Source organism: Myodes glareolus, chromosome 18 (genome assembly GCF_982192425.1).
Source record: "Myodes glareolus chromosome 18, mMyoGla1.1, whole genome shotgun sequence".
Lineage (NCBI taxonomy): Eukaryota > Metazoa > Chordata > Mammalia > Rodentia > Cricetidae > Myodes > Myodes glareolus.
The window spans coordinates 47,672,920-47,700,645 of NC_142043.1; the positions used below are offsets into that span (position 1 = coordinate 47,672,920).

Genomic DNA, 27,726 nt, shown 5'->3' on the forward strand with positions numbered 1-27,726 from the left:
GGTCACATGGTAACTTGGTGATCCGTTGTCAAATGTTCAGTTTCTACTAAGGCCCACTAGCAGGCCAACATCTGTCTTTCTAGGGAGCATAGTTATCTGCAGATGATGGCAGAGCCTTGCTCTAAAATTCCAAAGGTCTCTTCTGTCCACTCACCCATAGGGGCCAGCCAAAGGCTTCAGATAGCATCCCTATCTGCCATTGACATCGCAAGTACCATCGGGTCTGCTGGATCATATGTTCCAAGTGGTAGAGCAGCCTGCCCAGCAGTCTAGACCTGTTGAAGAGCCTTCTCACGTTCCATTCCCACACAAAGCTAGCAGCTTTCTGAATCACCTGGTACATGGGCCGGAGGAAAACACTCAAGTGTGGAATGTGCTATCTCCAGAATCCAAATAGATCTACTAAACGTTGTGCTTCATTCTTGGTGGAAAGGGCCAGATGCAAAAACTTATCCTTCACCTTAGAAGGAGCATCTCTGCATGCCCCACATCCCCGAACTCCTAAGAATTTCACCGAAGTAGAAGATCTTTGGATTTTGGTGGGATTTATTTCCCATCCTCTGACATGTATATGTGTTACTATTGAGTTCAAAGGCTCCCTCCTGCTCACTTGGTCCCATAAGCATAATGTTATCAGTATAGTGCACCAGTGTGATATTTTGTGGACAAGACAGATGATCAAGATCCCTTCTAAGTTATGACACAGGGCAGGAGAGTCAATACATCCCTGAGGTAAAACTGTAAAGTATACTGCTGGTCTTGCCAACTGAAAGCAAATTGCTACTGGTGGTCCTTATAGATGGGTACCAAGAAAAAGGCATTTGCTAAACCAATAGCTGAACACCGTGTACCGGGATATGTGTTAGTCTGCTCAAGTAAGGACAGCGCATCTGGTACAACAGCTGCAATCGGAGTTACTGCCGGACTGAGTTTTCAATAGTCAGCTGTCATTCTCGTCAGTTCATCCGTCTTCTGCACTGGCCAGACGGGAGAGTTAAAGGGAGATGCGGTGGGAGCCACCACCCCTGCGTCTTTCAAATTTTGATGGTGGCACTAATCTCTGCAGTTCCTCTAGGGATTCAGTACTGCTTTTGATTCACTATTTTCTTTAGCAGAGGCAGCTCTAAAGGCTTCCTGTGTAGCTTTTCCAACCATAACAGCCCTCATTCCACAGTTCAGGGAACCAATGTGAGAATTCTAGCAACTTGTAAATACATTTATTCCAGTTACACATTCTGGAACTGGGGAAATAACCGCAGGATGGGTTCAGGGACCTACTGGACCTATTGTGAATTGTACACCAGCCAAAACTCTGTTAATATCCTGGCCCCCAAAGCTCCTACTTTCACTGGAGGGCTACAATGTTTCCTGGGCACTCCCGTAATCAGCGTTCATTCAGAACCAGTATCCAGTAAACCCAGAAGGTCTGATTGTTTCCTTTCCCCCAGTGTACAGTTAAAGGGTTCAGATCCCCTGGGGAAGAACTGGAGGAAGGCTAACTGTAAAACTTTTAGCTATCTTATCGGGGTCCTTCCTCAGGGGAACCTGGCTACCCCTTCATTCAGGAGGTTCTGGTTCTGCACACAGGCTCAAGTCTGGAAATCGATTCACTGGATGACACTGTCTTTTGCCATGATCCAGTGCAGCCGTTCTTTCCCGTGAGACCTTTTCTGTTTAAACAGATGAAACAGAAATGCAGTAGGCTTATCTACTTTATACCCGGAAACACTATGATTAGTCCGCACCGAAGGTCTGTACCAGTCACGCCGCTGTAAAATTCACCTTGCCTGTACTGACCCATTATGGGTTAGGCCATTGTGAACATTGTTTTGTCTCAGCCACCCATTCCAGTCACTGCAGTCACCCTGCCTCTGGTCAACCCATTGCATTTAATCCATCCAGTTGAACAGCAGCACCTCCAAGCCTAAGGTCTGACACGAGGAGAAGGGAGACGGCAAAGCTCTTCAGAGGTGCTGGTGCCCCTCTCACCATTATGTGTCTTACAGGATCAGCGAAGGGTGTGCGTGTCTTCTGGGTCTTCTTGTTGTGGAGGATTAGGTTTACATGGTAGCTTAGTCTCTCTAGCATTGCAATCTCCCTGAGCCTTAAAATTCTCTCATTAGCACTCAGCCAAGGAATATCAGGCATCTCCAACTCCTTTATTCAGTAGGCCATCATTTGATAAGCACACCAGCCAATTAACTTTTCACACCTTTTTTAAACTGTGCATGCTTTCATATTAAACCTAGAATCTCCACTGAGAGGGTCCATATCAATAAACTCAGCCTGATCTAGTTTTATGTTTCTTCCACCATTATCCCAACTCCCCCTTTTTTTGGAAAAAAAAACAACCTTATTTATTATGTATATTTATTGTGAACTCAAAACCTCTGAAAAAACAGTCAGTGCTCTTAACCACTGAGCCATCTCTCCAGCCCCTATTCCACATCCCTAAGATTCATTCCCACACATGTTCCCTAGATTTTTACTTGAACAAATTAGCAAAGTTGTTAAGCTGCTTAGTGGTGTAGCGCACTTCCTCATGGACTACACTTTCTACCTTTCCCCCTAGGAGCCTGCTTGCCTTGAGCCTGGTCATAGGTCTAGATATAACTATTGGTGGGACTTGAGGGACAATAGTGTTGTCTTGCATGGCATTTCCACCAGAAAAAGTCACTGCTGATTTAGCAGACACTGATGGATTAATTCCCTCAGTGAAAGGTGGAGAAAGTGGGGCTTCTCAAGGGGTGGGACAGAGAGTCTTACTTCCTCAGGTGAGATGAACCCTTGAGAATCTGAGGGTTCAGAGTTCTCAGCTTGAGTATGGTCCTCCCACACATTCACATCCCAAGTTATATAGGATCTCATTCTTTACTAATTAATGCCCTTTAGCCGCTGACACCCTCGGAGGCTGAGACTTGAATTTTTGCTGTAATTTAGCCAACTTTTTAATGAGGGCTTCAGTTGGATTTTCTGAGCTCTGTGTCTGCTGGAGACTAGATTCTCTCTTCCAGGGCACACTTAGAACCCTCTAGACGGTGAACTCAGCTTTATCACTCACCATATGCTGAGGTTCGTCATGGAGCTCACTCCTCTCCTTTAGCAGTGTATCCAGAGATGCCAAGAGCAACCAACCAGCAGCGTCATTCCCTTGTCTCTCCCCAAACTGCCAGAAGTTTCAAATTTCATGTCACAGAATCCGTTGCCACTCACTATTGATGAATCAAGATTATCAAAGCCATCATCTTTTTACATTTTAAATATCATTTATACTGTGGATTTTCAGCACTTCCCGAGCTTCCAGGAGAGAAAGAGACTGGAGAGGCTTTGGTAGCTGATGGTGCTGGTGAATTTGAAGGAAGGTTCAGGCAAATTAAGAAGCCAATTCCAGATACCTAAAAGGTTCATTCTTGTACATCTGCTTCTCTCGAACCACTCTAATACCAAAATCTGCATTAGTCAGGGTTCTCTAGAGTCACAGAATTTACAGAATGTATCTCCTTCTCTCTCTCTCTCTCTCTCTCTCTCTCTCTCTCTCTCTCTATATATATATATATATATATATATATATATATATATTTGACTTACAGGATGCAGTCCGACAATGGTTAGTTTTGAATGGGAAGTCCAAGAATCTAGTAACTGCTCGGTCCCACGAGGCTGGCTGTCTTAGCTGGTCTGCTGGGATCTGGTAGAAGAAAATGAATGTGTGGATGAAGATGAGGGCAAGCTGACAAAGAACACGCCTTCCTCCTTCCATAGCCCTTACACAGGCTTCCACCAGGAGGTGTGGCCCACATTAAAGGTGTGCCTTACAGCCTTCAGGTCTGGATTAAAGGTGTGTCATCCAGCCTCAAGATCCAGATGGCAAGTGTGCCCTCCATTTCTGGATTATAGTTCATTCCAGATATAGTCAAGTTGACAGCCAGGAATAGCCATCACACACACATATTATGTATGTATTTTTTGTAGATGGATGTTACTTACATGTATGCCCACACATTAGAAGATGGCATCCTATCCCATGGAGCTACAATTATAGATGGTTGTGAGCTGCTATGCCAATGCTGGAAATTGAACTTAGGACCTCTGGAAAAACATCTAGTGCCAGGGCCGTGGTGGCACATGCCTTTAAACCCAGCACTCAAGAGGCAGAGGTAGGCAAATCGCTTTGGGTTTGAGGCAAGCCTGATCTACAAGAGCTAGTTCCAGGACAGGCTCCAAAGCTACAGAGAAACCCTGTCGTGAAAAACAAACAAACAAACAAACAAAAAACCCCAAAACATATAGTGCTCTTACTGCTGAGCCATCTCTCCAGCCCAGCATCTCAAATTTATAAGCTAACATCACATATGAGAGAAAACTTGTGGTGTTTGTCTTTCTAAGCCTGGGTTACTTCACTCAGAATGACTTTTCCCAACAAATAATATGGGCTTTTTCCTCCAGAAGTCCCATATCCTGGGGCCTGGGGAGGTAGTCCATCAGGTAAACTTTCTGCTATGCAAACATGAGTTCAATGCCCAGAACTCTAATAAAGTGCTGGGCGTGGTGGCGGCTTGCTTGTGATCCTAGTGTTAGGGAGTCAGAGACAGCAGATGCCTAAACACACTGGCTGGCCAACCTTGCTGAATTAGTGAGCTCCAGGTCCAGTGAGAGACTGGCTCAAAAATAAAAGGTTGAGGACACTTGAGTAAGACATACCTTACCCACTTTAGCACCTAGGAAGTGAGGCCTGAGCTATCTCACAAGAAACCCTGTTTCAAAAACCAAAGGGTTTGGGAAGATGACTCAGTGGATAAGGCCTGCTCGTGACTCCCCCCCACCCCCACCCATTTAACGTTGAGCAGATGTGGCCACTTAGAAATCTAGTGTTCGAGAGGAGGCAGTGGGGATGGGGTTGAGTGTGGGAGTTCCCTAGGGCAAGCTGGCTAGCTTAGAAGAGCCAGAATTGGTGAACTCCCAGGTCATCTGGAGACCCTGTCTCAGAGGAAGACACATAATACCAACTTTGAACTTCCACTTCGATGCATGCACATATACCCATACACATTGAGCGTGCACACACACACACATACATATACATACACACATACACACGTGAGCACACATCCACACATGCCTGCACACTACATGGGCAAGAACAGGAAATAAAAGGAAAGAAAAAAGAAACCAAACCAACAATCAGATGAAGACCACCCCCAATATACATTGGCACGCACACACATGCATGCACACATAATGCACGCACACACATATGCCTGTATCTGTTCACTTCATAGCAATGAATCCTGTTTATTGAATACAAACTGCCTGATAGGCACTGTGCCAAACACCTTCTGTGAAACACATTTCATTCCATGCCCATAAATTGGTGGTTTTTAGTATAATTACAAGATTGTAAAGCCATTACCACTATCTAATTCCAAAACATTTTCATCACCCTAAATAGGAGCCTTTTACCCATTAGCTGCAGGCCCTCATGTCTCCATGCTCTCTCTTCTGGTCACCACAATCTGCTTTTTGTCTCTATAGACTGGCCTTTTCTGAACATTTCATGTAATACTTTTGTGACTGACTTCTTTAATCTCTTAAAACATTTTCATGGTCCAGCCATGTTGTAGCCTGTGTTGGAATTCTGTCCATTTTTATGGATGAATATTTTTTCCATTGCATGACTATACCCTGGTTCTTTCCTCTGTTCCTTCATAGCTAGGCATTTGGGTGCTTTCCAGTTTCAGGCTGTTGTAAATGGTTCAGCTGTGGCCATTCACAGTCAGGTTCTGTATGGCTCGTGTCCTCACTGTATTGAAGAGGGGTCTGAGATAGTTAAGCTTCTGACCCAGCAGCCACAGCCAGAAAGAGCTGGCCCCAGAACAGCTTTGGTTTGGGCCTGAGGAGCTCTCTTCTTGGGCTTCTGTCTCTGCTGCTGTCTTCAGAGAGCATCCTGATGGGTGTGAAGCCCTTTGCTTGGATCCACAGCCAGGTGTCAGCCTTTGAGATAGGCACCTGCAGTTGCCTTGCTCCCCAGTAGGGAGGGAACTTTGCATTGACTGGTGCTTTAGTTTGGGTTTCTATTGCTGTGAAGAGACACCATGACCATGGTAACTCTTATTAAAGAAGATATTTAATTGGAGTGGCTTACAATTTCAGAGGTTTAGGCCATTATCGTCATGGTGGGACATGGTGACATGCTGGTAGACACAGTGCTGGAGGAGATGAGAGTTCTGTGTCTTGATCTGCAGGAAGTGAATTGTACTACACTGAGCATAACTTGAGCAAAGGAAACCTCAAAGCCCACTCCCACAGTAGCATACATCTTCCTAAAAGGCCACACCTCTTAATAGTATCACTCCTTTTGGGAGGCCATTTTCTTTTAAACCACCGCATTCCATCCCCTGGCTCCCAAAGGCTTGTACCCATATCATAATGCAAAAATGCATTCGGTCCAACTTTATAAGCCCCCATAGTCTATAATAGTCTCAGGCTTATTTAAAAGTCTAAAATTAAAAGTCTCTTCTGAGATTTATGCAATCTTTTAAAAAATTTATTTATTTACTTTTATGTCCACATTTGTCGTGTGTGAGGGTGTCAGATCCCCTGGAACTGGAGTTACAGACAGTTGTGAGCTGCCATGTGGTGCTGGGAATTGAACCCCTGTCCTCTAGAAGAGAGCCAATGTTCTTAACCAGTGAACCATCTCTCCAGCCCTCATGCAATCTCTTAACTGTAATTCCCTATAAAATAAAGTAAAAGATCACATGCTTCCAATATATAATTCCACAGGATATGCATTACTGTCCCAAAACATAGGGAAAAGAGCATAGTGAGGAAATATTGGACCAGAGCAAGACCAAAACCCAGCTGGGCAAACTCTAAAACTCTGCACCTGCGTCTGATGTCAAAGTGCTCTTCAGATCTCCAATTAGTTTCAGCCTTGTTAATTTCAGCTTCTTTCTTCTGGATGGTTTCACTCCGTTAGCAGTTTTCCTTGGCAGTTATCCCATGACTCTGGCATCTCCAATGTCTTGGGGTCTCCAAGGCAATCCAGGCTTCACCTTCACAGCTTCATACAATGGCCTCCCTGGAGCTCCATGCAGAGACACCCCATGCCACATCTCTGGCCTCAGTTGCTTTCCCTAGTCTCGGAGGAAGATTCCATAACCTCTTTCTTAAATCCCACTCATGTGGCTGAAGCTGCCAAGCTCTGCTGCTTGTTGGGGCTGGAACATGGCCCCTCGTTCAATTACATCTTCACCAGCTTTCTGTTTTCCATGGTTTCCTTCACGGCCTAAGCTTGGTTGTTCTGGAACTTGCTCTGTAGACCAGGCTGGCCTTGAATTTAGTGTTCACACCTTCCTCTGCCTCTGGAGTGCTGAGACCAAATGTGTGCATCACCACACCCAACTCTAAGCTTTTCTTTAATTCCTTTCTGTAGGTTGGAAATTTCGCTGGACGGGATCTTGCCCTGAGGTCACCACTCCCTTTATTCCCTTTCTTAATCTGTTTATCTCTTTGAACACAGGAGTTACCTCCATGCTACCTCCTGGTGCTCCTTTTCTCCTCAGATTGTACATTGTGTATTTTTCCTTGCTCAGCTTGCCCCTTTTCATTATAAATCTTCATTAGAGTTCATACAGTAACCACACAACTGAGTCTATACTAGGCTGTTTGAGATTTCTGTAGCCAATGCAATTAGTCCAAAACTCTTTAAGACATTTTGGACAAAGGAAAAAAGCAGCCACATTCTTCACCAAAATATCACAAGAATGATCTCTAGGCAACATACTAATATTCTTCTCCCCCAAAACCTCTTGACCCTGGCCCCATAGTTCATCAAATCGCACCCAGCACCATTGTTTTCCATAGTTCTGCTAGTATGGTCTTGAAAGGTAAAGGAGAAATGTGTTAGGAGAAAAGGAATGAAGAAATACGAGGGTCTCTGTTGTGACATGGTCTGGTTTAGGGCCTCCGGTGAGACCGAAAGTTCCCTTGAGTCAGATCATATAAAACCAAAGTTCTTTGCCAGGATGGAGGAGCCAGCCCTCAGCTGTCGTTTCCAGGGGATGCGGCTGGGGTGGGAGAGTGCAGGCCTGGCACTGCAGAGAACTGAGTGTGGTGGCCTACTCCTGAACCCTAGCACCAGAGGCAGGAAGGCTGAAAGTTCAAGGTCAGCCTTAGCTGGAGTCTGTGTGTGTGTGGGGGGGGGACCCAGAAGGCATCAGTCTGACCAGGCTCTTAGCATCCGCCAGGGTAAAGTCATCACAGCTGGAGGGAGACCTCTTCGCTGTGATTCTCAAACTGGGCACCAGACACCCCTTGAGGCTGCTGAAAGCACAGGTACCTGGGCTCCATCCCCTGTAGGTCCCAGAGTGGGGCCTGGGAATTTGCAGAACGATCAGAAGTTCAGGGTCATCCTTAGGACACAGTGAGTATGAATCCTCCTGGGCTACAGGAGACCTTGTCTCAAAACAGAAGAAGAAGAATTAAAAAAAAAAAAAAAGACATTAAAACTAGTGCTTCAACAAGGGGCAAGATGAGAGCCCTAACTCTAGAGAGCTGTCCTCTCTGATTTCCACAATATCTTTAATTATTTTTTTTAACTAAAAAGAAAATAAAAAATTTAAAAAGAACCAATTTTCAGTGTTGCAGCTGTGTGTGTGTGTGTGTGTGTGTGTGTGTGTGTGTGTGTGTGTGTGTATAGGTCAGAGGCTAATAAGTCAGTTCTTTCCTTCCGCCACAAGGGCCCTGGGGGTTGAACTCGGGTCATCGGGCTTGGCAGCAGGCCCTTAACTTAATGAGCCATCTGGATGACCCATGAGTTGTTTGTTTGTGTATGTTTCAGTCGCTTAATAAGTCATTTGATTTGAGCGCGCCACTTCCTCTTCAGTTTAGGGATAAGTGAGCGCACTGCTGTGCCGACAGAGTGGAGACTGGTGAGTGTGGTGATAACAGGCCCAGAGCACAGCGTGGTGCTCGGCTTCAGTGATCCACGGCAATAGTTAATGTTGGACAGAACCCTGCAGGAGAGGAGCCAGAGTCAGAGCCGGGTGGCTTCTGCCTGTCTGAGAGGAGCGTCGGGAACCATGGCAATGCTGCTGCCTGGAGAAAAGTTTCTGATTTTCTCGTTTTCCAGGGAACCAGCAGCAGGTGGAAGGTAGGAGGCAGGTGTCTAATAAGAACATAGCTTCAGATTTGCAAGGTACAAGCCTTCTAGAGGTTGATGACGCAGCACGTGACCTTACTCAAGGCCACTGAACAGCCAGCTCCAACATGGTTACATTGGTTAAAAAAAAAAAAAAAAAGATTTTTTTTTTTTTTGAAGTGCAGTTTTAAGTTTATAGCAAAACGGAGGGGGAATTGGAGTCTCCACGAACCCTTTTCTCCTCAGCCTCCTGCTTTGATCCACATCACCAGCCAGCATGGTCCATTGGCCAGCTACCTTTCTTACTACTGTGAGGAATACCTAATAGAAGTGCTCAAGAAGAGTGGTTTATAAAGCTCATGTATGAGGATACAGCCCGTCATGGTGGCCTGAGCTTAAGCCCACTGATCACGTTGTATCCACAGTCAAGGAGCAGAGATTGATGAACACTGGTCCAAAGCTTACTTTTGTCTCCTTATTCAGCCCAGAACCCCAGCCCATGGTTAAGGGTGGGCCTTCCCCCCTCACTTAACCTAGTCCACAAAGGCTCTCACGGACACGCCCAGAGGTTTTTTCTCCTGGGTGGGTAGAAACGCTGTCACGTCGGTAGCATTAACCATCACAGCTGTTCCGGGTTAACTGCTGACCCTGCAGCCCACACTATCTTTATGTCCCACATGGTTCACTGGAGAGAGTGCATTCTCTAGTTTTGAGCAGGTCTACGATGGCATCCATCTACCATTGCCATACCAGGCAGTGTGTTCCCTGCTCCGAACACCCTCTGCGCGCTCCATCCCCCACTCCAGCCCCGAACTCTGAAACAGCTGCAACCCTGAAAATTGGTTCTTTAAATTTTTTATTTTCCTTTTAGTTAAAAATAAAGTTATTGGTGCGGGGTGGGGGGTCAGAGAGGCCAACTGCCAGGGGTCGGGCCTCCCTTCTTGCCCCTTGTTGAAAGACTATTGTCTTTTTTTTTTTTTCCTATTTTTTTGAGACAGGGTCTCCTGTAGCCCAGGCAGGATTCATACTCACTGTGTAGCTGAGGATAACCCTGAACTTCTGATCTTCCTGCCTCTAACTTCTGAGCGCTGGAGTTGTGCGCCAGTGTCCCCAGTTCATGCCTGTTGGGGGTTGAAGCCAGGGCTTCCTGCATCTTAGGCAAGCGATCTACTGCCTCGGCTGTCTATTCCAGTGCCGCCTCTGCTCAGCACACCTGACTCCTAGCCGCCACTCTGCCTGCCTCTGTGTGTGTTTCTTGGGACTCGTTTCTGGTCACCGTTATGTATCACCAGGTCCTCACTAAAGTGAATGTGTTGGGTAGCCTTTCGTAAAGCACCAGGGCCTTTGGACTGGAAGGCTCCTTTATTAGCACTAAGTACTGTTTTAATTACAAGTTTGGGGTGTGCATTTCAGCCTTCTCGCAGTACATATAATTACACGGATAATTATGCCTGATGTTCCTTGGTACAGTCTTGTAAAGAATGTCTCCTTTATTGAAGCTCAAGTAGGTGCAGCTGGGAGCGCGGGAGAAGAACACTGAGGTGTGCTCCAGGAGTGACGTAGGAGCCCAGGGTTGACCCTGGCGCTTCATTACCCTCCTGCCTCCCCAGTCTCTGGTAGCGATCTGTGGATAAGCGCCACCAGGTAGCTCAGGATTTGGGCCGCAGGCATCTTCATCGCTGAGCACTTATGGGGCAAGGTGAAGAAGAAGGTTGACTGGAAGGTGGAGGTCTCATGGAGCGAGTCCTCAGGGCCTTTGCTCATGCCGTTCTCCTCCTAGGTTGCCCTGCTCTCTTCTCTCTGGACCCGTCTCCATCAGTTAGCCTGAATTGAGGGCATCCCAGGGTGAGGGGGATACAGGTCTCTCCATAGTACTGTTGGGGAAGTCTTAAGCAAATGGCTGTGTTGGTTGCTCTGCTCAAATCTCTGGTCTGGAATCGTCATGCTGATTTGTGAGCTGCTTTGTCTTACTGGAGTGATAGTGGGTGATCTACCTGGTAACCCAGCCCTGATCTTCCTGTTGAGGGAAGCTCATAGGTCGTTATGGGAACCGAGCTCATACAGCACAGCACAAGAACTCAGCTCTGTAGGCAGCATGTGTTTTGCACTGGGTTGAATGGGACCTTTGAGTCCATATCTATATCTATATCTATATCTATATCAGAATATATCAAAATTTTCTTTGTTGACTCTGGCCCAGGCCTCCTATTATGTGGTATATTCTTCCTTACTTCCTTTATAACATGGTGAACTCTTAACCCATCCCGTCTCATTTGAGGCCCCCTGGAGAATGGGATAGTTTCTTTTCTAAAAACCTTAAACTAGATTTTTTTACTTACTAATTTTGTGTTGGGGGGTGCACATGCTACAGTGTGCATACGGAAGCCAGGGGACAACTCTCAGGAGTTCCCTTTCCAACGTGGGTCCTGGGGACTGAACTTGGTCATCAACTCTGGTAGCTGCAGCCTTTACCAGGCCAGCCATCTCCTTGGGCAAAGGTATCACCAGTGCACCCTTTAACTCAGTGTTTGTGGGATTTTTTTTCTTTCTTTCTGCTACTGGAGATTAAACTAGTACCTCATGCATGCTGATCAAGTGCTCTGCCACTGAGCTACATTCCCCAGCATTAGAACCCCCTCCTGAGGTTGCCATTCCGTGCGCAGCCTACATTGGCCCTTTCCTGCTTGAGGACCCTTTAACTTGTTAATTGGGCCTGGTGACCATCCATATCCTGGCCATATCTCTGGAAGCAATGTCACGCGTTCACATAATCAAAGACCCAACATTGAATTTGCCTTAGCTTACGGGGATCTTTAATTCCACACAAAACCATAGAATGTGCTCAGCTTCTAAATTAAGACTTCAGAAAAACTCCATGAGAGCAGAAAGTCAGAAAAGCCCGAGGGCCTTTCCTCGGACGTGCTCAGGGATCACAGACTTTGAACTGGCAAAGCCTCAAGGAGTTGGTAGCCACAGCTGCAGTTTCCCATTGGAAGCCCGACATGGATTTCTTTCTGTCTGCCTGGCCCAGAGGTGGGTACTTGGACATAACCTTGACCAAGCAGGTAGTATAGCAGAGGGCTTGGAATGCAGGTGCCCACCTCCCATCAAATGTAAATGTCATAAACCAGGCATGGTGGCCCTTGCCTTTCATCCCAACACTTGGGCGGAGTGTGGAAGGGCAGAGACAGGTTGTTTTCTGTGAGTTTGAAGCCAGCCTGGTCTGCATAGGGAATTGCAGGCCAGCCAGAGTTTCAGAGAGACCCTGTATCAACATCAACAACAAAAAAAACCAAATGAAATAAATGTACTAAAATCTTAAAAAAGAAAATGAAAAGAGACTTTATCTGCCTAACCTGGGTCCAGATTCACTACCCCCAACACATAGCCTTATAACCATCCCCAAGCTAAAGAACGGAGGACGTGTGTGTGTGTGTGTGTATATGTATGGTCCTGGTAACTGAGCCATATTAGACAAGCACTCTCCCACCAAGCTACTCCCCAGCCCTTGAAAAAGTCACTTAGCAGCGGTTTCCTTGTGTGAAGGGGGGTGTTGGCATATGTGAAGTAATAAAGTGATATTACTTATGACCCTGCGGTCACCATCCCTAAAAGCATAAACTCCAAGAATATTGCTTCTCATGTACTGATGGGAAGGTGGCTGGACGAAGTGGAGGTTTGTTCCAGGAAGCCTGGGTACCTGGATGTTCATGTTCTTGTCCAGAGAACCTGACTTCTTCGCTCAGCAGGGATGATACTTTGTGCAGTGGCTGGTGATACAGCTGGAATGCAGTGTATTTGCATCAGGACCAGTGAACATGTTGAAGGAATGCCCTGAGTAGGTACCCCACGCCTCTGGTAGGCAGTTTGGGGTTGCAGGATGCAGGGAACAGGTAGGAGTCCCTGGAAATAGTGACAACAAAACCACAGGAAGGGGACAAGATAGGATACCTCTAGATGAGGCCCTGGCACTTAGTGAGCCTCAATAGCTAACGGAGGGTAGATGAAGGAAGTCGGTGTTGGGGCGACATCCCTAGCCCTTGGCCTCCTTGCAGGGCCAGAATGGGCGGTCCAGTGACTTCCAATCAGCTGGCCACAGGAAGCTTCAGACACTTTGTGTGTTGTTTTTACTCAGACTGGACGAGTGGAATGAGATAATTTTCTTCCCTTCCTGTTGGTTAATTGTCTGGCCATGGAGAATTAATGGACGTACAACAAAGGGTGAGCGAAAGAAGGAGGATTTCATTCGTGTGGGAGTGACAGCTTGAAGGTGAAGTGGAAGCTCTCCAGGGGCTGTGCTGGCTGACAGGGAGCTGCTTTGTCAGTGAATAGTGACAGCTTTGAGCTCTCACAGGCTGTGGGGCGCTGACTGAGAGGGACTAGAAGTGAAAGAGACACTCGTAAGTTCTGGGTGGCCTTGGGTTGCCAGCTAGGAGTGAGTCACCATCTAGTTGCCTTCAGGAAGCTGGAGTCTCCCGGCTGAGAGCCACAGTAAGCCAGTTTTTTGAAAACAGGAACAGGTCTCCCAAAAGGCCGTGCCTAAGGATTTATCTAGGCTCAGGTGGGCTGTGACTGGCTGGCCATCTGCAAATTCTGTGAAAAAGTGAAAATCAAATCATTGGATCAGTGGAGATCTGGCCCGAACTGGGAGAGATTCTCAGTTATGACTGCTGCTCAAACTCCTCACTCCTTTTGATACTGCGGTGGAAGTTGAGAAAATGAATTGAAGAAGGTGGGTAAACACCCCCACCCCTACCCCAGAGCCCATGCTCCTTCCCCACCCTTTTCCAAGTTTGTGCCTCCCTCCAGCTCTGGTCACAACTGGGGTCCTCGCGTCATTTCTAGTGAGAAAATACCTGACGTAAATAAGTACGTGGAGAATGGACTTACTTTGGCTTGTGGTTTCAGAGCATCCTGGTAGGGAGATGACATGGCAGAGCAGCTGGTTCTGGGAAGGAGAGGGAGGACCACAGGTGTGCTAGAGGGCTTTCTCCTTTCCCTGCTTTCCCTCCATCCAGGCTTCCAGCACTGGACTAGAGCGTCCCCATCAGAGCATGTCTCTCCCTAGCCGATCTCTCTGGGATCTCTGCCGACTCACTCAGATGTGTTTGCTAATCCTAGACACCTAGCGAGCCCATTGAGTGGCAGTCAAGATTGACGGTAACAATGGTATGCGCCGTCACGACCAGGGCTATTATATTATTTTATTTGCTTATGGGTGCATGTGTGTCATAGCGTATTATGGAGGTCAGGAGAACTTGCAGGAACTGATTCTCTCCTTCCATCGGGTCAAACTCAGGTCAAACAGGTTGTCAGACCTGGCAGCAAATGCCCTTACCTGCTGAACCATCTCAACAAGCCTATATGACCGTTTTGAACCTCGGATTTCTTGAGTTTGCTGAGTCTTACCAGCCTGCCCCCTTCCTCCAGGCTAGAGGAAGGGAATAGCTACACAGTAGGGTCATGTGTGAATGCACAGGCGTGATGAGGAGAATGTGGGCTGGCCATTTCAGGGCTCTGCTCAGGGTGACGGCCAACTTTGAAGAGCCTTGGAAGTAACTTGAATGGCTTTATGGCTCTTCTTTGTGCCCACTTCCCTCACTTTGGGGACCGATGGCCCATTGTGCAGCCCTCCCCTGGTGCCAGATACTGAAAACCCTATCTCACAGTTGCTGCCCTGATGCTGCTGAACTGTTCCTGCCTGTCTTCTGTGGGTCTGCTCCTCTCTGTTCTTTTGACCCTTTTTATTTAAATTTCATTAAAAAGAGGAAGACGATGGGGTGGGGAGATGCTCAGTAGGTCAAAGTGTTTGCTGTGGGACAATAGCTCTGTGTCGGTGACCCTCGCGTGGAGGGTAGAGATGGGCTGATTGCTGGGGCTCACTGGTGAGCCATTTTATCGAAACCAGTGAGCATTGAGTTCCACTGAGAGACCCTATCTCAAAAAATATGGTGAAGAGGGACTGAGGAAGACACTCAACCTTGACCTCTGACCTCCACACGTGCACACTGACCCACATGCACACATACACCACATACACACAAGATTACAATATGGTAAGTGCGGCTGTTGGGATAAAAATGGTTCCCATAGGCTCATATATTTGAAGGCTTGAGCTCCAAGGAGAGGCACTGTTCGAAAGGATTAGGAGGTGTGACCTTGTTGGAGGAAGCATGTCACTTTGAATGGTCTTTGAGGTTTCAGAATCCTGGGCCCAGTTCTCTCTCTGCCTGTTGACCAGGATGTAGCTCTCAGCTCCTACTCTGGGGTGTGCCTGCACACTGCCATGCTCCCTGCTGTGATGATATGATGGTACTGGACTAAAACCTCTGGAACTGTAAGCCAGCCCCCAGTTACATGCTTTCTTTTAAATATGAAGAGTTGTTGTGGCCATGGTGTCTCTTCACAGCAACAGAACAGTGACTAAGACAAATTGCCAAATTACATTTTTAAAAAAATCTGTCAAATGGCCGGGCATTGGTGGCATACTCCTTTAATCCCAGCACTTGGGAGGCAGATAGATCTCTGTGAATTCGAAGCCAGCCTAGTCTTTAAGAGCTAGTTCCAGGACAGCCAGGGCTATTACACAGAGAAACCCTGTCTCAAAAAAAAAAAAAAATCTGTCAAATGCTACAGAAATGGAAGTATTTCTGGGCACTGTGGTATGTTCCTGTAATCCTTGCACTTAGGAAGTAGAGGCAAGAGCTTGGGGAGTCCAATTTCAGTCACACAGCAAGTTCAGGGTCATCCTGGGCTACATGAGACCCTGTTTCAAACAATAATTTTTTAAAGTTTAATGTTTATAGACATACTTATAAAATCATGCTTCAAATAGAAGATTGTTCATGGAACATAGGTGGAGCTCTGATGACAACATAGTAAGATTCACTTCTTTCTTTCTACCTTTGCATAGGTTCCAGGCTCAAATTCAGGGTATCAGGCTTGTATAGCAATCACCTTTACCCATTGGGCCATCTTACTGGCCTGGTGCCCTATTTCTGATGCCCAGTAGCTCTGCTTACCTCCAGCACCCAGTTCCCAAACCTGGGTTCCCACCCCTAGAATGGCATGTCAAACTGATCTTACTGCCTAATTCCTGGACAGTCCTTCCCCTATGGGTGCCCTGGCTCCCTAATCCTGTCCCAACAGAGGCAGACACTCTGACCTGCAAGTAGATGGAGCATGCCATTGGCATCAGCAGATAGAAACCCAAGAGCTCAACCAGCCTACAATTCACAATTCCAGAGAACCTAGGCAACAATGAGGACCCTAAGAGAGACATACATGGATCTAAACTACATGGGAAGTAGAAAAAGGCAAGATCTCCTGAGTAAATTGGGAGCATGGGGACCATGGAGAGGGTTGAAGGGGAGAGGAAGAAGGGGAGCACAGGCTGGAGAGTGTCATTTTCAAGTGACTCTGCTCTGAACCTCTTCCAGGCGGCTCTGCTGGTTCCTGCTTCTTCCAGGCAGCTGGCCTGGTCTCAGCCTTCTCGTAGCTTCGCTTGTCTGAGAGTCTTCTTTGCAGTTTTATTTTTTCACTTTTTCTGAGGACTTTTAGCTTTTATTGCTTACTCTGGAGGGAGAGGCCTAGTGAATCTGGTTGGTTTTAGGGACTTCCTGAAGCTATTTTGAGGCGTTTTCTTTCTTTTTTTTTTTTTTTAAAAAGATTTGTTTATTTACTATGTATACAGTGTTCTGACTGAATACCAGGAAAGGGCACCAGATCCCATTACTGATGGTTGTGAGCCACTATGTGGTTGCTGGGAATTGAACTCAGGACCTCTGGAAAAGCAGCCGGTGCTCTTAACCTCTGAGCCATCTCTCCAGTCCTGTTTTGAGTTTTTTTTTCCTTCCTGCTTAAGTAGCTTCCCAGAAAGATGGAGTGTTTTAATCGTGGAGGAAACTGTTACACATGCAAAAGATCGATTCACGGTTGATCAGTTTCCCTCATGGTTTTCCGAATCAACAAACTTCTCTGCAAATGATACATTTTTGTAATCCTATCAAATGACTCCGGGCTTTCTGGTGGCATATACCAGAGTGTGTTTTTGGATATGGTAATGGACAGTTCCCCATAACTTCACTGTGACATTGTATAAAAAGTGCCTCATTAGAAGTCATTCTGTCTGCCGTAGCACTAATGACATCTTCCTAGATGCTTTTATTCAAATCGTTCACATCTTCTTGAATAGGATTTCAAGTCTGCGCCAATTGAGAATGCCACCTAAATGGCGGGAAGGAGGCTAAACACGCCATCAGTTACAGCCACTGCGGAGGAGTGATTACTCAGTCCCAGACCGTTCCAGGATGCTTCAGACAGGCCTTGTTTTTCTGGCTACCTGCTGCACATGCCCATCCTCCCACTCTGACAGCTGGGCCCTCCTTCTTGTTTAATCTTACAAGAAAGTGACTGCCTAGTTTATCTTCAAATTTGCCAGACTTTTTTCCCCCATGAAAGTTCATTTTATGATTTTTATGATACATAGACCCCCCCCCCCGTCCTTAAAGTATCACTGGATATTCCTGTCTTTGACAAATTGTTTTGTATAAATACATAGTAGTATTTTACTTAGTAAAACAAACATTGTGACAGTTTATGGTAAGAAACAATCCAATACTCTGAAATAATTGCTGTTAGAACTCTGGTTATTTTTCTTCAGATCGTATACTTTTTAATCTAGTTGAAACTGCTGTGTACATATTTTTTTTTTGAGACAACATCTTGCTGTGTTATCCTGCTGGCTTTGAACTGCTAGGCTCAGATTGTCTTTCTGGTTCAATCTCCCTAGTAGTTGAGATTTCAGGCACACATTTTCACAGTCAGCTTAATTTTAATATTTTGTTTAAAAATATTGCCTATCTTGGGGCTCAAGATGTAGATAGAGCCTTGCCTAGCATATGTGGAGCCCTGGTTTCCATCCCTGGCATAAAAGCAGGCATGGTAGCAGTCACCTGCAGAGGCAGGAGGATCAGAAATTCAAGGTCATGCTCAGCTATCCAGTGAGGTAGAGACCAGCCTTGCACTAAAAAAGAAAAAGGAAGAAAGAAAACAAATATCTAATCTCTATAATGTGAACTATAAAATTGGGAAAGCGTTGTGTGATCTCTGAAGTTGGGAAAGGGCAGGCTATTGAATGTGAAAATAACCAACAGACGTGGGTAGACGGTTGCTGATGACCGCGCTTTCCTCGGCTGTTAGTGGGAGCACTCCAGAACACCAAGCAAAAAAACAAAAGATGTGAGCAGAATGCTCCACGGGGGAAATAAAGATGGTTAATTGACTATGAAATGCAATTAGTCTCATTACCCAAAGAACTGCAGAGTAGACCGAAGGATACCGTTTCCCCCGATCGTATTAGCGAGGTATGTCTGTAAAGCACAGTGCTATTGTTCAGTAGATTTATAAATCAGCATAATGTTCTGGAGAGCGGCTTCAGTCCACGTGAGGCTGTGTGTTTGTTTATGACTTATGTTTTCCCTTTGTAACTGTCTTCCGTTTATTGAATAGTCTTATTTTTTCTTTATACTATTGCCTTATGCATTTTCATTTTTTCTTCATCTTACTTATAAACTCTTGCGTAATCCATTGTTTGCCTTATTTTCTTTAAAAGATCTACTTTGTTTGTTTTCATTTTTTTGAGACATGATTTTCTCTGTATAGCCCTGGCTGTTCTGGAACTCACTATATAGACCAGGCTGGCCCCAAACTCACAGAGATCCCCCTGCCTCTGCCTCCTGAGTGCTGGAATTAAAGGCGTGTGCCATCACTGCCCGGCCAGAAGATCTATTCTTAGTGTGTGTGTGTGTGTGTGTGTGTGTGTCTTTGCCTTTGCGTGTGCCATGTGTGTGCAGTGCCCCTTGGAAGCTTACAAGGGCATTGGATCTCTTGGTGATTATGAGCTGTCTGATGCCAGGAACTAAACTTGGGTCCTGTGATGGGGTAATTAGCACCCTTAACCACTGAGAAATTTTGCTTTGTTGTTATTATTATTGTTACTGCTTTATATATTTTTTGTTTTTTCAAAACAATGTCTCTCTGTATATTCCTCGCTATCCTCGCTCTGTAGACCAGGCTGACATCTAACTCTCAGAGATTCCCCTGTCTCTGCCTCCTGAGTGCTGGCATTTAAAGTTGTGTACCACAACCGCCTGGCTATTTTTTTTTTTAAATATTCAGTGGTCTATCTTTTATGCAGTTTCTGCCCTGTTCCTTGTTTCCGTCCCTGTCTTTTATGCACCTTATCTGAGGTCACATAGACACTCTAACTCGGATTCCTTCTGAGTTGTTCGGTGGAGATAAAGAATTAGATTGTTCAGGGAGTCTCTTTTGTTTTCCCCAGCTATTACGTGAGGGAGCTGATGAGCGTTTCCCTTCCCTGCTTTGTTTGTGAGGCTTCCATTAGTATTCAATTATGACATGTTTTCTTCTGTGCTAAACCTTCTGGGCTCAAAATTTTCTTTCTATGATGTTTATCCTTTTGCCCTCTCATAATTAGTGTGACTTCTGAAGTGACTGCAACCCTGCCTTACTTTTCAGATCATTCTATTTACTCACTGGGTAGAAAACACAGCAGACGTTTTGTTACAATTTTTCTTTAAAAAAAAAGGCAATGTGGAGCCGGGCGCTGATGGCACACGCCTTTAATCCCAACACTTGGGAGGCAGAGGTAGATGGATCTCTTTTTCACGCCAGTCTGGTCTACAGAGTGAGTTCCAGGACAGCTAAGGCCATACAGAGAAACCTGTCTCAAAAACTAACAAACAACAGAAGACACCACAGGCTGGAAAGTTGGTCAGTGAATGCTTAAGAGCCCCTGCTGCATTCAGAGGACCAGAGTTCAGTTACCAACATGCAGGATGAATCACAACTGCCTGTAACTTCAGTTTCAGGGGATCCGACCCCCTCCACTGATCTCCTTGGGCACCTGTGCCTCCATGTATGTATATACACAAAGACACACACACACGTGCGCAACTTAGAAGTCAAATCAAATCTCTAGAAAATGACATCATTTAATATTTTTTTCTTATTATCAATGTCTTCACATACAAACCTAAAAATACTTGAAAACAGACACAAAAATGTGTTAATAAAACCTCAGATTAAGTGGTCTTAGTGGCATTGGATGCCACTCTGGCTGGAGGAGCAGCTGCTTAGGGCAGCAAGAGGCTTCATGGAGCAGGTGACATTTGACTAGGACTTGGACCAAAAGTAGAGATTCCGTGGGAAAGGGACTTGAGAAGGGTTTCAGTTAGTGTGTGAGGAACAATCGTGATTCTTATATGATTGTTTCCACGAGCTTTGTACTATTTTTGCTCTTAAGAATAGAACCTTTAAAAGCCACGTTCTTCTACTGGGAATATGGCACAGGGGCAGAGCCCTTGCCTAACAAGCCCAAGGACCTAGGTTCAACTCCCAGTGCTGCACAACAGATAAATAGCAATGAATGAAAACCCCTATTTTGTTGTTGACGTATGGGATTATTACTGCACTTGCGCATTTATTCTGGAGCCATCTGCAGATGCATGGTAACCTATGAGAGCCAGGCTTCTGTGGAGAAGAGATGAGATGGTGTTCCACAGTTGGTGAGAGCCCCAAGGGCTCAAAAGGCATCACCAGCAACAAGGAAGCTCCAGAAAGATTCCCAGAAGAGGTCTGGAGGGAGCCAGTCTTGAAGTATAGAAAGGGTTTGAACAGAGGGTAGAGGGTAGAGGATGTGGAGATGTGGAGAGGGTAGCATTGTAACACACTAGTTAGGTATCTGCCAGGCCCTTTGTGAGTTAGGATTTGATCATAGTTCCCCTTCTTGGCAGCTGCCAGTCAAATGCTGTTGTTGTTTTATATAATGAGGAAACTGAGGCTCAGGGAGCTTATGTACCTGGGGAGAGCTGGGCAGCCTAATAACATAGCCTCTGTGCTTTGTGTGCTCCGCTGTGATGAGACCTAGTTCAGTCGTGTGAAGTGAACCAATCGCCTGAGGCTGGGCATGTGCCTAAGTGGGTAGAGCGTTTGCCCGGCATATGCAAAGCACTGGGTTCGATCCCCAACACTTTGTAAAACTGGCTGTGGTAAGGCACACCTGTATGCCTCATTCTTAGGAGGCAGAGGCAGGAGGATCAGAAGTTGACAGTCATCCTTGGCCACACAGTGAATCTGAGGCTAGCCTGCATATGCTCCATGAGACACTGAAGACAAAAGGAAGAAAGGGAGGAGAGAGGAAAGAAATCCTTTTAGTGGTTTTCGTTGTATTCAAGGAGCTGTAAAATTGCTGCCACCGGCCAATTTTAGAACATTTCACAGGGAAAAAACCCCGCCCCTTCCTCATCGCTCACTCGCAGACCCTCTCTCCTGCAGCCCGCCCGCACACGCACCAGCTGTCTGTTTTCTGTCTGGGTGGATTTGCCTCTTTACATTTCACATATGCGGAGTCAGGCTGATGTGTGGTGCTTTTGACTGGCTTCTTTGGCTCAGCTCCGTGTTTTCATGATTCTTCCATATTATAGTATTTCTCTTTGGGCAGGGGACCTGTTCTTATGTACACATACATGTGTGTGTATGTATGTTGTTTTCTTGGTTACCATCTATTTTTCCCCGTTTCTGAAGTGGGTTATTTCCTGACCTTTAACTCAAGAAGTAGACTAGGCTGGCTGGTGAGTGCCAGGGCTAAACCTGTCTCTACCTCCCGAGCACAGGGATTTAGACACGCACCACCATCACCGTAACTGCCTCCCCCAGCCCCCGTCATGGGTTCTGAGCGTCACATGCAGGCCCTGGTACCTGCAAGGCAAGCACTTTACCAGCCTCTGTGGCATTTCTTCTGTGGCTGAGCAGTGTTCCTTTTTGTGGGCATGTTACCCATTTCTCAGTCTGAGGCCAGCTGTATCATTCTGTTTTCAGAAGACACCTGCATGTCTTCTGTTTTCTGTATGGAAACATTTGTTTTCATGTCTCCTGGGTATAGATGTGGGAAGGGTGGCAGCCCTCAATTATATGATGACTTTGTGGTTTGCCCTTGGGGAAGTGTGAGCCTATTCTGTTTAGTGGCGTCTCTGCTTGTTTGATACAGGCCTGGGAAGATGGGCAAACCACAGAGTCTGAGTGTTGTGTGTGCCCAAAGCAAGGGATTGTGAAGTAGTCTTTGAGAGGCTGCCTCATTGTCAGGTCTTTGGTTCCAGAGGAATAGATTCTGTAAGTGAAGGACCTGAACAATGCTGCCCTGGATGGCATTATTATTATGACTTCAAGGTTCTGCCTCTTGGATTCCAGCTAATCAGCTGAGGTAATAGAGATGGAGACAAAACCCAAGGTTCAGAGTGTGGAAGGAGGGACAAGTGAGGCATAATGCTGGTGGGGCTATGGGACAGGCCAGAAGGCACAGAAGCTGGAGCGGGGAGAAGCTGGAGTGGGGAGAAGATGGAGGGGGGGAGGAGCTGGAGGGAGGGCTGGCTTAGGTCCGCGTGGGTCTTAAGCGGGTTCTTCAGAAGCTGTGATTCATGGCTCTCATCTCTTTCTCCTTTTGCTGCAGACCTGGCTGACTGCAAGCTTGTGTCTTTCCCTATCTGCATCTACAAGGTCCTGAGGAACGTCTCCGACCAGATCCACCTCATCACGCTGGCTAACAATGAACTCAAGTCCCTCACCAGCAAGTTCATGACCACGTTCAGTCAGCTTCGAGGTAGGCCAGAGATTAGCTCAGGCAAGGACTGTGTGACCAGCCCCTGGCCTTCAGGGTCTCACTCCCTCTGGAGAATGCCTCCAGAGCTAGTCCTGGATCAACCAGACTCATAAAAATCATTCTAAGAATAGACTTTGAAGATAGTTTTGTGCCTGGGTCAAATTCTGTTTCCAGCTGATTGAAAAATAAGATTGACAGAACCGGTGTGGTGGTACATGCCTTTAATCCCCGGAGGTAGAGGCAGGCTGATCTTCGTGAGTGAGTTCCAGGACAGCCAGGACTGTTACACAGAGAACCCTGTCTCAAAGTAAGTTTGGCTGAAGACAAGTCCTGGTTCAGTGCTTTCATTCTGAGCAGACCAGCAATCCGAGGAGACATGAATGACCGATTTCCCTTCTCATCCCCAGCTTGCTCTTTCATGTTGCTTTCTCAGGGCAGTTGGGACAGGCGCCAACAACGCTGGCTTATCTCTGGCACACACTGAGTGAGTGGGTATGGCTCTTGGAGGATGCCAGGCAGGAGGCCAGCAGGTGGGCGTTTTGGATCTTTTGCAGCAGTATCTCTGGGTGGCTGAGCAGGATGTGCTGAGACTGTGGTACTCACTACCGCAATCTCTCTGCCCCATGGATGCTAGGGTGGGAGAGTGGCAGAAGGCACAGGACCCCCGAATAAGAATACTGGGACTCTGTCTGCCAGGGGTATGAAAAGTATCGGTTTAGAGAAACAAACACAAAATACTGGTCTTGTATGAAGAACAAGCAAATGTATCTCAGACCCCTGATTTCAGTTGGTCAAGTATACCGGCTGGTTTTGTGTGTCAACTTGACATAAGCTGGAGTCATCAGAGAGGAAGGAGCCTCGGTTGAGGAAATGCCTCTATGAGATCTGGCTGAAAGGCATTTCTCTTGCAGTGATCATGGAAGGGTGAGTGATGCCATCCCTGCGCAGGTAGTCGTACCATCCCTAGGCAGGTGGTCCTGGGTTCTATACGAGGGTGAGTTGAGCACACCGTGGGGAGCAAGCCAATAAGCAGCACCCCTCCACACACTCTGCATCACCCTCTGCCTCCAGGATCCTGCCCTGTTTGAGCTCCTGTCCTGCCTTCCTTCAGTGATGAACAGCAATGCTGAGGTGTAAGCCTAATAAACCCTTTGCTCCCCACGTTACCTTTCGGTCATGCTGTTTTGTCGCAGCAGCAGACTTCCTCAGGGAGCTGTGGGTGTCGGATAGAGACGAGAAGGCAGAGAGACAGGTATGAATGGACAAAGCTTGGTCACAAATAGGAAGAACTGGTGTGTGTCAGGGCGAAGCAGGCAAGAACGTGGTGAGGCCAGCATTATTATGCACACAGAGGAGCACAGAGGCAGGCTTAGTCTGCAGGGCTCCTTCTGAGGGAAGGTCACAGAGCTCTAGTGCCTGTGCTGGGGGGGCGGGGAGAGCCGGGGCAGGACTCGTTTCCCCAGAGGCATCTGTGTGTACTTTAACCTGGCTGGTTTCTGTTCAGTCCGTTTCCCAGCCTCTGTCTCTTTCCAGAGCTGAGGTGGGGTCCTTGCAGTCAGCAGGCTCCTCAGACTGTCCCTTGACGAAGTCAGAACCATCCTAGGACCCTTGCTGTACTCACCATCATCCCAAGACCAGAGGAGTTGGACCACCAGAGCGTGAGCCTAGGCCTTGGTGTTGAGACAGGCTCGGACCATCTTGAAGTGCTGACAGCCAAAATTGAGACCCACGGTTCTGGGTTTGTTTATCAGCACAGATGTGTCGGAGACTAGTGCCTGAGTAACGAGTGACTTGCACTGAGTGTGTGGCAGGAAGGAGTAATGGGGCTGATCCACCAACCACTGGTGTGTCACTCAGTTGTGTGTGCTGCAAGAGAAGATGAACTGGTGATGTCCGTTCTTCTGATCATGTATCCGATGATGTCCATTCTTCTGATCATGTATCCGATGATGTCCGTTCTTCTGATCATGTATCCGATGATGTCTGTTCTTCTGATCATGTATCTGATGACGTCCATTCTTCTGATTATGTATCTGATGATGGCCATTCTTCTGATTATGTATCTGATGATGGCCATTTTTCCGATCATGTATCTGACTTGGTTTTCTTTTTTTTTAATAGTTTATTTTTATTTCATATGCATTGGTGATCTTTGTCTTCATGTGTGAGGGTCCTGGATCCTCGGGAACTGGAGTCACAGACAGTTGTGAGCTGCCATGTTGGTTCTAGGAATTGAACTCAGGTCCTCCGGAAGGGCAGTCAGTCCTCTTAACTGCTGAGCCATCCCTCCAGCCCCCCAATCTGATTTTCTTGAGACAGAGTCTCCAATAGATTAGACTGACCTCCAACTCACTACAGAGCCAGAGACGTCCTTGAACTTCTGATGCTCCTGCTTCTACCTCCTAAGCACTAGGGTTGTAGCCATGCTCCCCCATGGCTGACTCCTGCTGATTATTTAATAGAAACTAGAAATAAACAGTGTGTGAGACTTTTTTTTTCAGGTTTTATGTAAAGGGAAAACTAGTTAAATGCATTTGTAGATTTAGCTTGTAAAATACTGACATGGCTTCTAGTTTCCTCCTTCATGAAGGAGATGGAGAATCAGGCCTTGGCTAAGAAAGGATCCAGAGCAAAACCTCCAGGGCTTTGACCCCAAGAGGGCCTCCTCACGGGGTACTTGTATTAGCTCAAAGGTCTTGTAGTGTTTTGACAAGGTCTCATGCAGCCCAGGTTGACCTAACTCCCTATTTAGCTGAAGGTGACCTTTAACCTTCTGCCTCTATCTTCTAAGTGTTAGGATTATATATCCATCTTATATGGTGCTGGGATCAAACCCAGGGCTTCATCCTGCTGAATAAGCACTCTACCAATGCAGCCACATCCTCAGGCCTGAGTGTTTGCTTTCTGGAGAGATAAGTGGTGAGGTGCTCGGGGTCCCTGGAAAAGCAGTTGGGTTGAGGCTTCCTTGGACACAGGAGCGATCCTGTGTGCTTTTTGATCCTCAGTCCATCTCTTAAGCACCTGCGTCTTCCATGCCTGAGCCTGGAGGTGGGGAAACGGTGGTGGGCCAGTCAACCATGTGTCTCCCTGAAGGAGCCCTGGGTGGCAGGATGTTCATTCTTACCACTGCCCCGCACCCCGAGGGACCAGGACACTGGCAAGGACAAATGCAGAAGGGTAGACTGCTGTGCAGAACTGATAGTTCCCAAGAGAAATGTGGGCGCTGAGGGCTGGAGGCAGTGCTTTCAGAGGTCCCTCAGCAGCAGCTTTGGGTAAATTCTGCTCAGGGCTTCTTTGCCAACACCATTGAACCCACTCCAATACCATTAGATCAGACACCTATTGAAGGATGCTGTTTGAATTCTCCTCTCTGTCCCCACCAGCTCCTGATTCCTCCATTCCTCAGCCTGGGGTTTGAAAAGGAAGGACCAGACCAACTAATTGGATTTCACACAGTGGATTGTAGGCTGTGGTGGCTAGGAGCTGAGGATGGGGAGTTGAGGGGGCGAGTTCTGGAGCCAAGGCCTGTTCGCCTCTTAGAGAGGTAGCTCTGAGCCCACGTCTTTGTTGTGATTTCTCTTTCAACAGAAGATACACACCCATGCACACACACGTGCACACACACTTGCCCTGAGCATTATGTGTGTGGAGGAGGAGGTATCAGCACTGAAAAGACTGCTGTGTCTTCTTCTGGGTCCTTGACAGAGCAACTGCTGTTGCCACGTGTCCCCTGCCTGCCTCACAGGCTCCCAAGGGTAACCTGAGAACTCTCTCCATCAGTCTCTTGGCTTCCCAGCATCGGGTCACCTTGATTCCACCTTTCCATGTTCCCCACTCACTTTTATGAAATGAAAAGGCAGGACCTGATCTGCAGTGGCTTGTCTAGCCCTAGGTTCAACCCCTAGCCTTGCATAAGCCGGTTGTGGTGACACATCTTCTGCTGCTACCTAGCGCTTGGAGGCCAGCCATATCATGTCTTAAAATAAGCAAAACAGCAAGAACTGAGTGAGTGAAGGGCTAGGTAGGATTAGTGTGAATGGCAGGTGTGAAGGAGTTAGGTAGAATCAGTGTGAATGGAGGGTGTAAGGGGTTAGGTAGAATCAGTGTGAATGGTAGATGTGAAGGGGCTGGATAGGATCAGTGTGAATGGCGGATGTGAAGGGGCTAGGTAGGATCAGTGTGAATGGCGGATGTGAAGGGGCTGGATAGGATCAGTGTGAATGGTGGATGTGAAGGGGCTAGGTAGGATCAGTGTGAATGGCAGGTGTGAAGGGGCTGGATAGGATCAGTGTGATATCTGCGTGTGACTCTTTTGTATCTCTGTCTCTTTTCTTACTTTCTGGTCACTTGGCTCTTTTGCTTGAGTGTGTCTTGATACTGCCTGCCAAGTGAAAGGAGTGTGAGACACACCTAAGAGAATATCCTTGCCCCCCCAACAAATGAGACACTTGGAGGTTCCTGCCCTTGGCACCTGCTGTAGAGCAGGAAGTCAGCCCTGTTATGTGCTCTTGGCCAGGGCTCCAAGAACAGGCAGGGAATGGGGAATGCTTCATAGTGGAATGAAAACAAGGGTTTTGTTCTGAACAACTGCTTGGGCGACTGCTAGTGGCTTTCTAAAAGCAGGCATCCTTGGGGATGGACTACTAGAGTTGGGTAGAGATAGGTTTAGCTTTCTCCTTATGGTCCATAGTTTGATATGAAGTCAAAACTCAGGAAAGCTGACCCAGGTGTTATTGTAATAAGACTGCTTGTTTGTCTCTGGCTATTCAGCCCCGAAATAATCACACAGAAACTATATTATTTAAAACACTGCTTGGCTCATTAGTTCTAATTTCTTATTGGCTAACTCTTACATCTTAATTTAACCTATCTCCATTAATCTGTGCATCACTGTGAGGTCGTGGCC

The 27,726-nt window shown here is 46.8% G+C and overlaps 1 protein-coding gene across 9 annotated transcripts in view; it reads left to right on the forward strand.

The window, feature by feature from the left end:
- The window catches only part of Lrrc20 (leucine rich repeat containing 20), a 127,624-nt gene that overhangs the window by 54,776 nt on the left and 45,122 nt on the right, over positions 1–27,726 (forward strand). For 7 of the 9 annotated variants that reach the window (XM_087898154.1, XM_087898155.1, XM_085679689.2 and 4 more), the window contains one exon: positions 22,671–22,820. The exons of 1 other annotated variant lie outside the window; for it this stretch is intronic. In XM_087898154.1, the coding sequence (XP_087754280.1) occupies positions 22,671–22,820 (150 nt within the window). Of the gene's footprint in view, positions 1–13,566; positions 13,875–22,670; positions 22,821–27,726 lie in introns of those variants that run through there. One more of the 9 variants, XM_087898158.1, reaches the window with a different exon arrangement.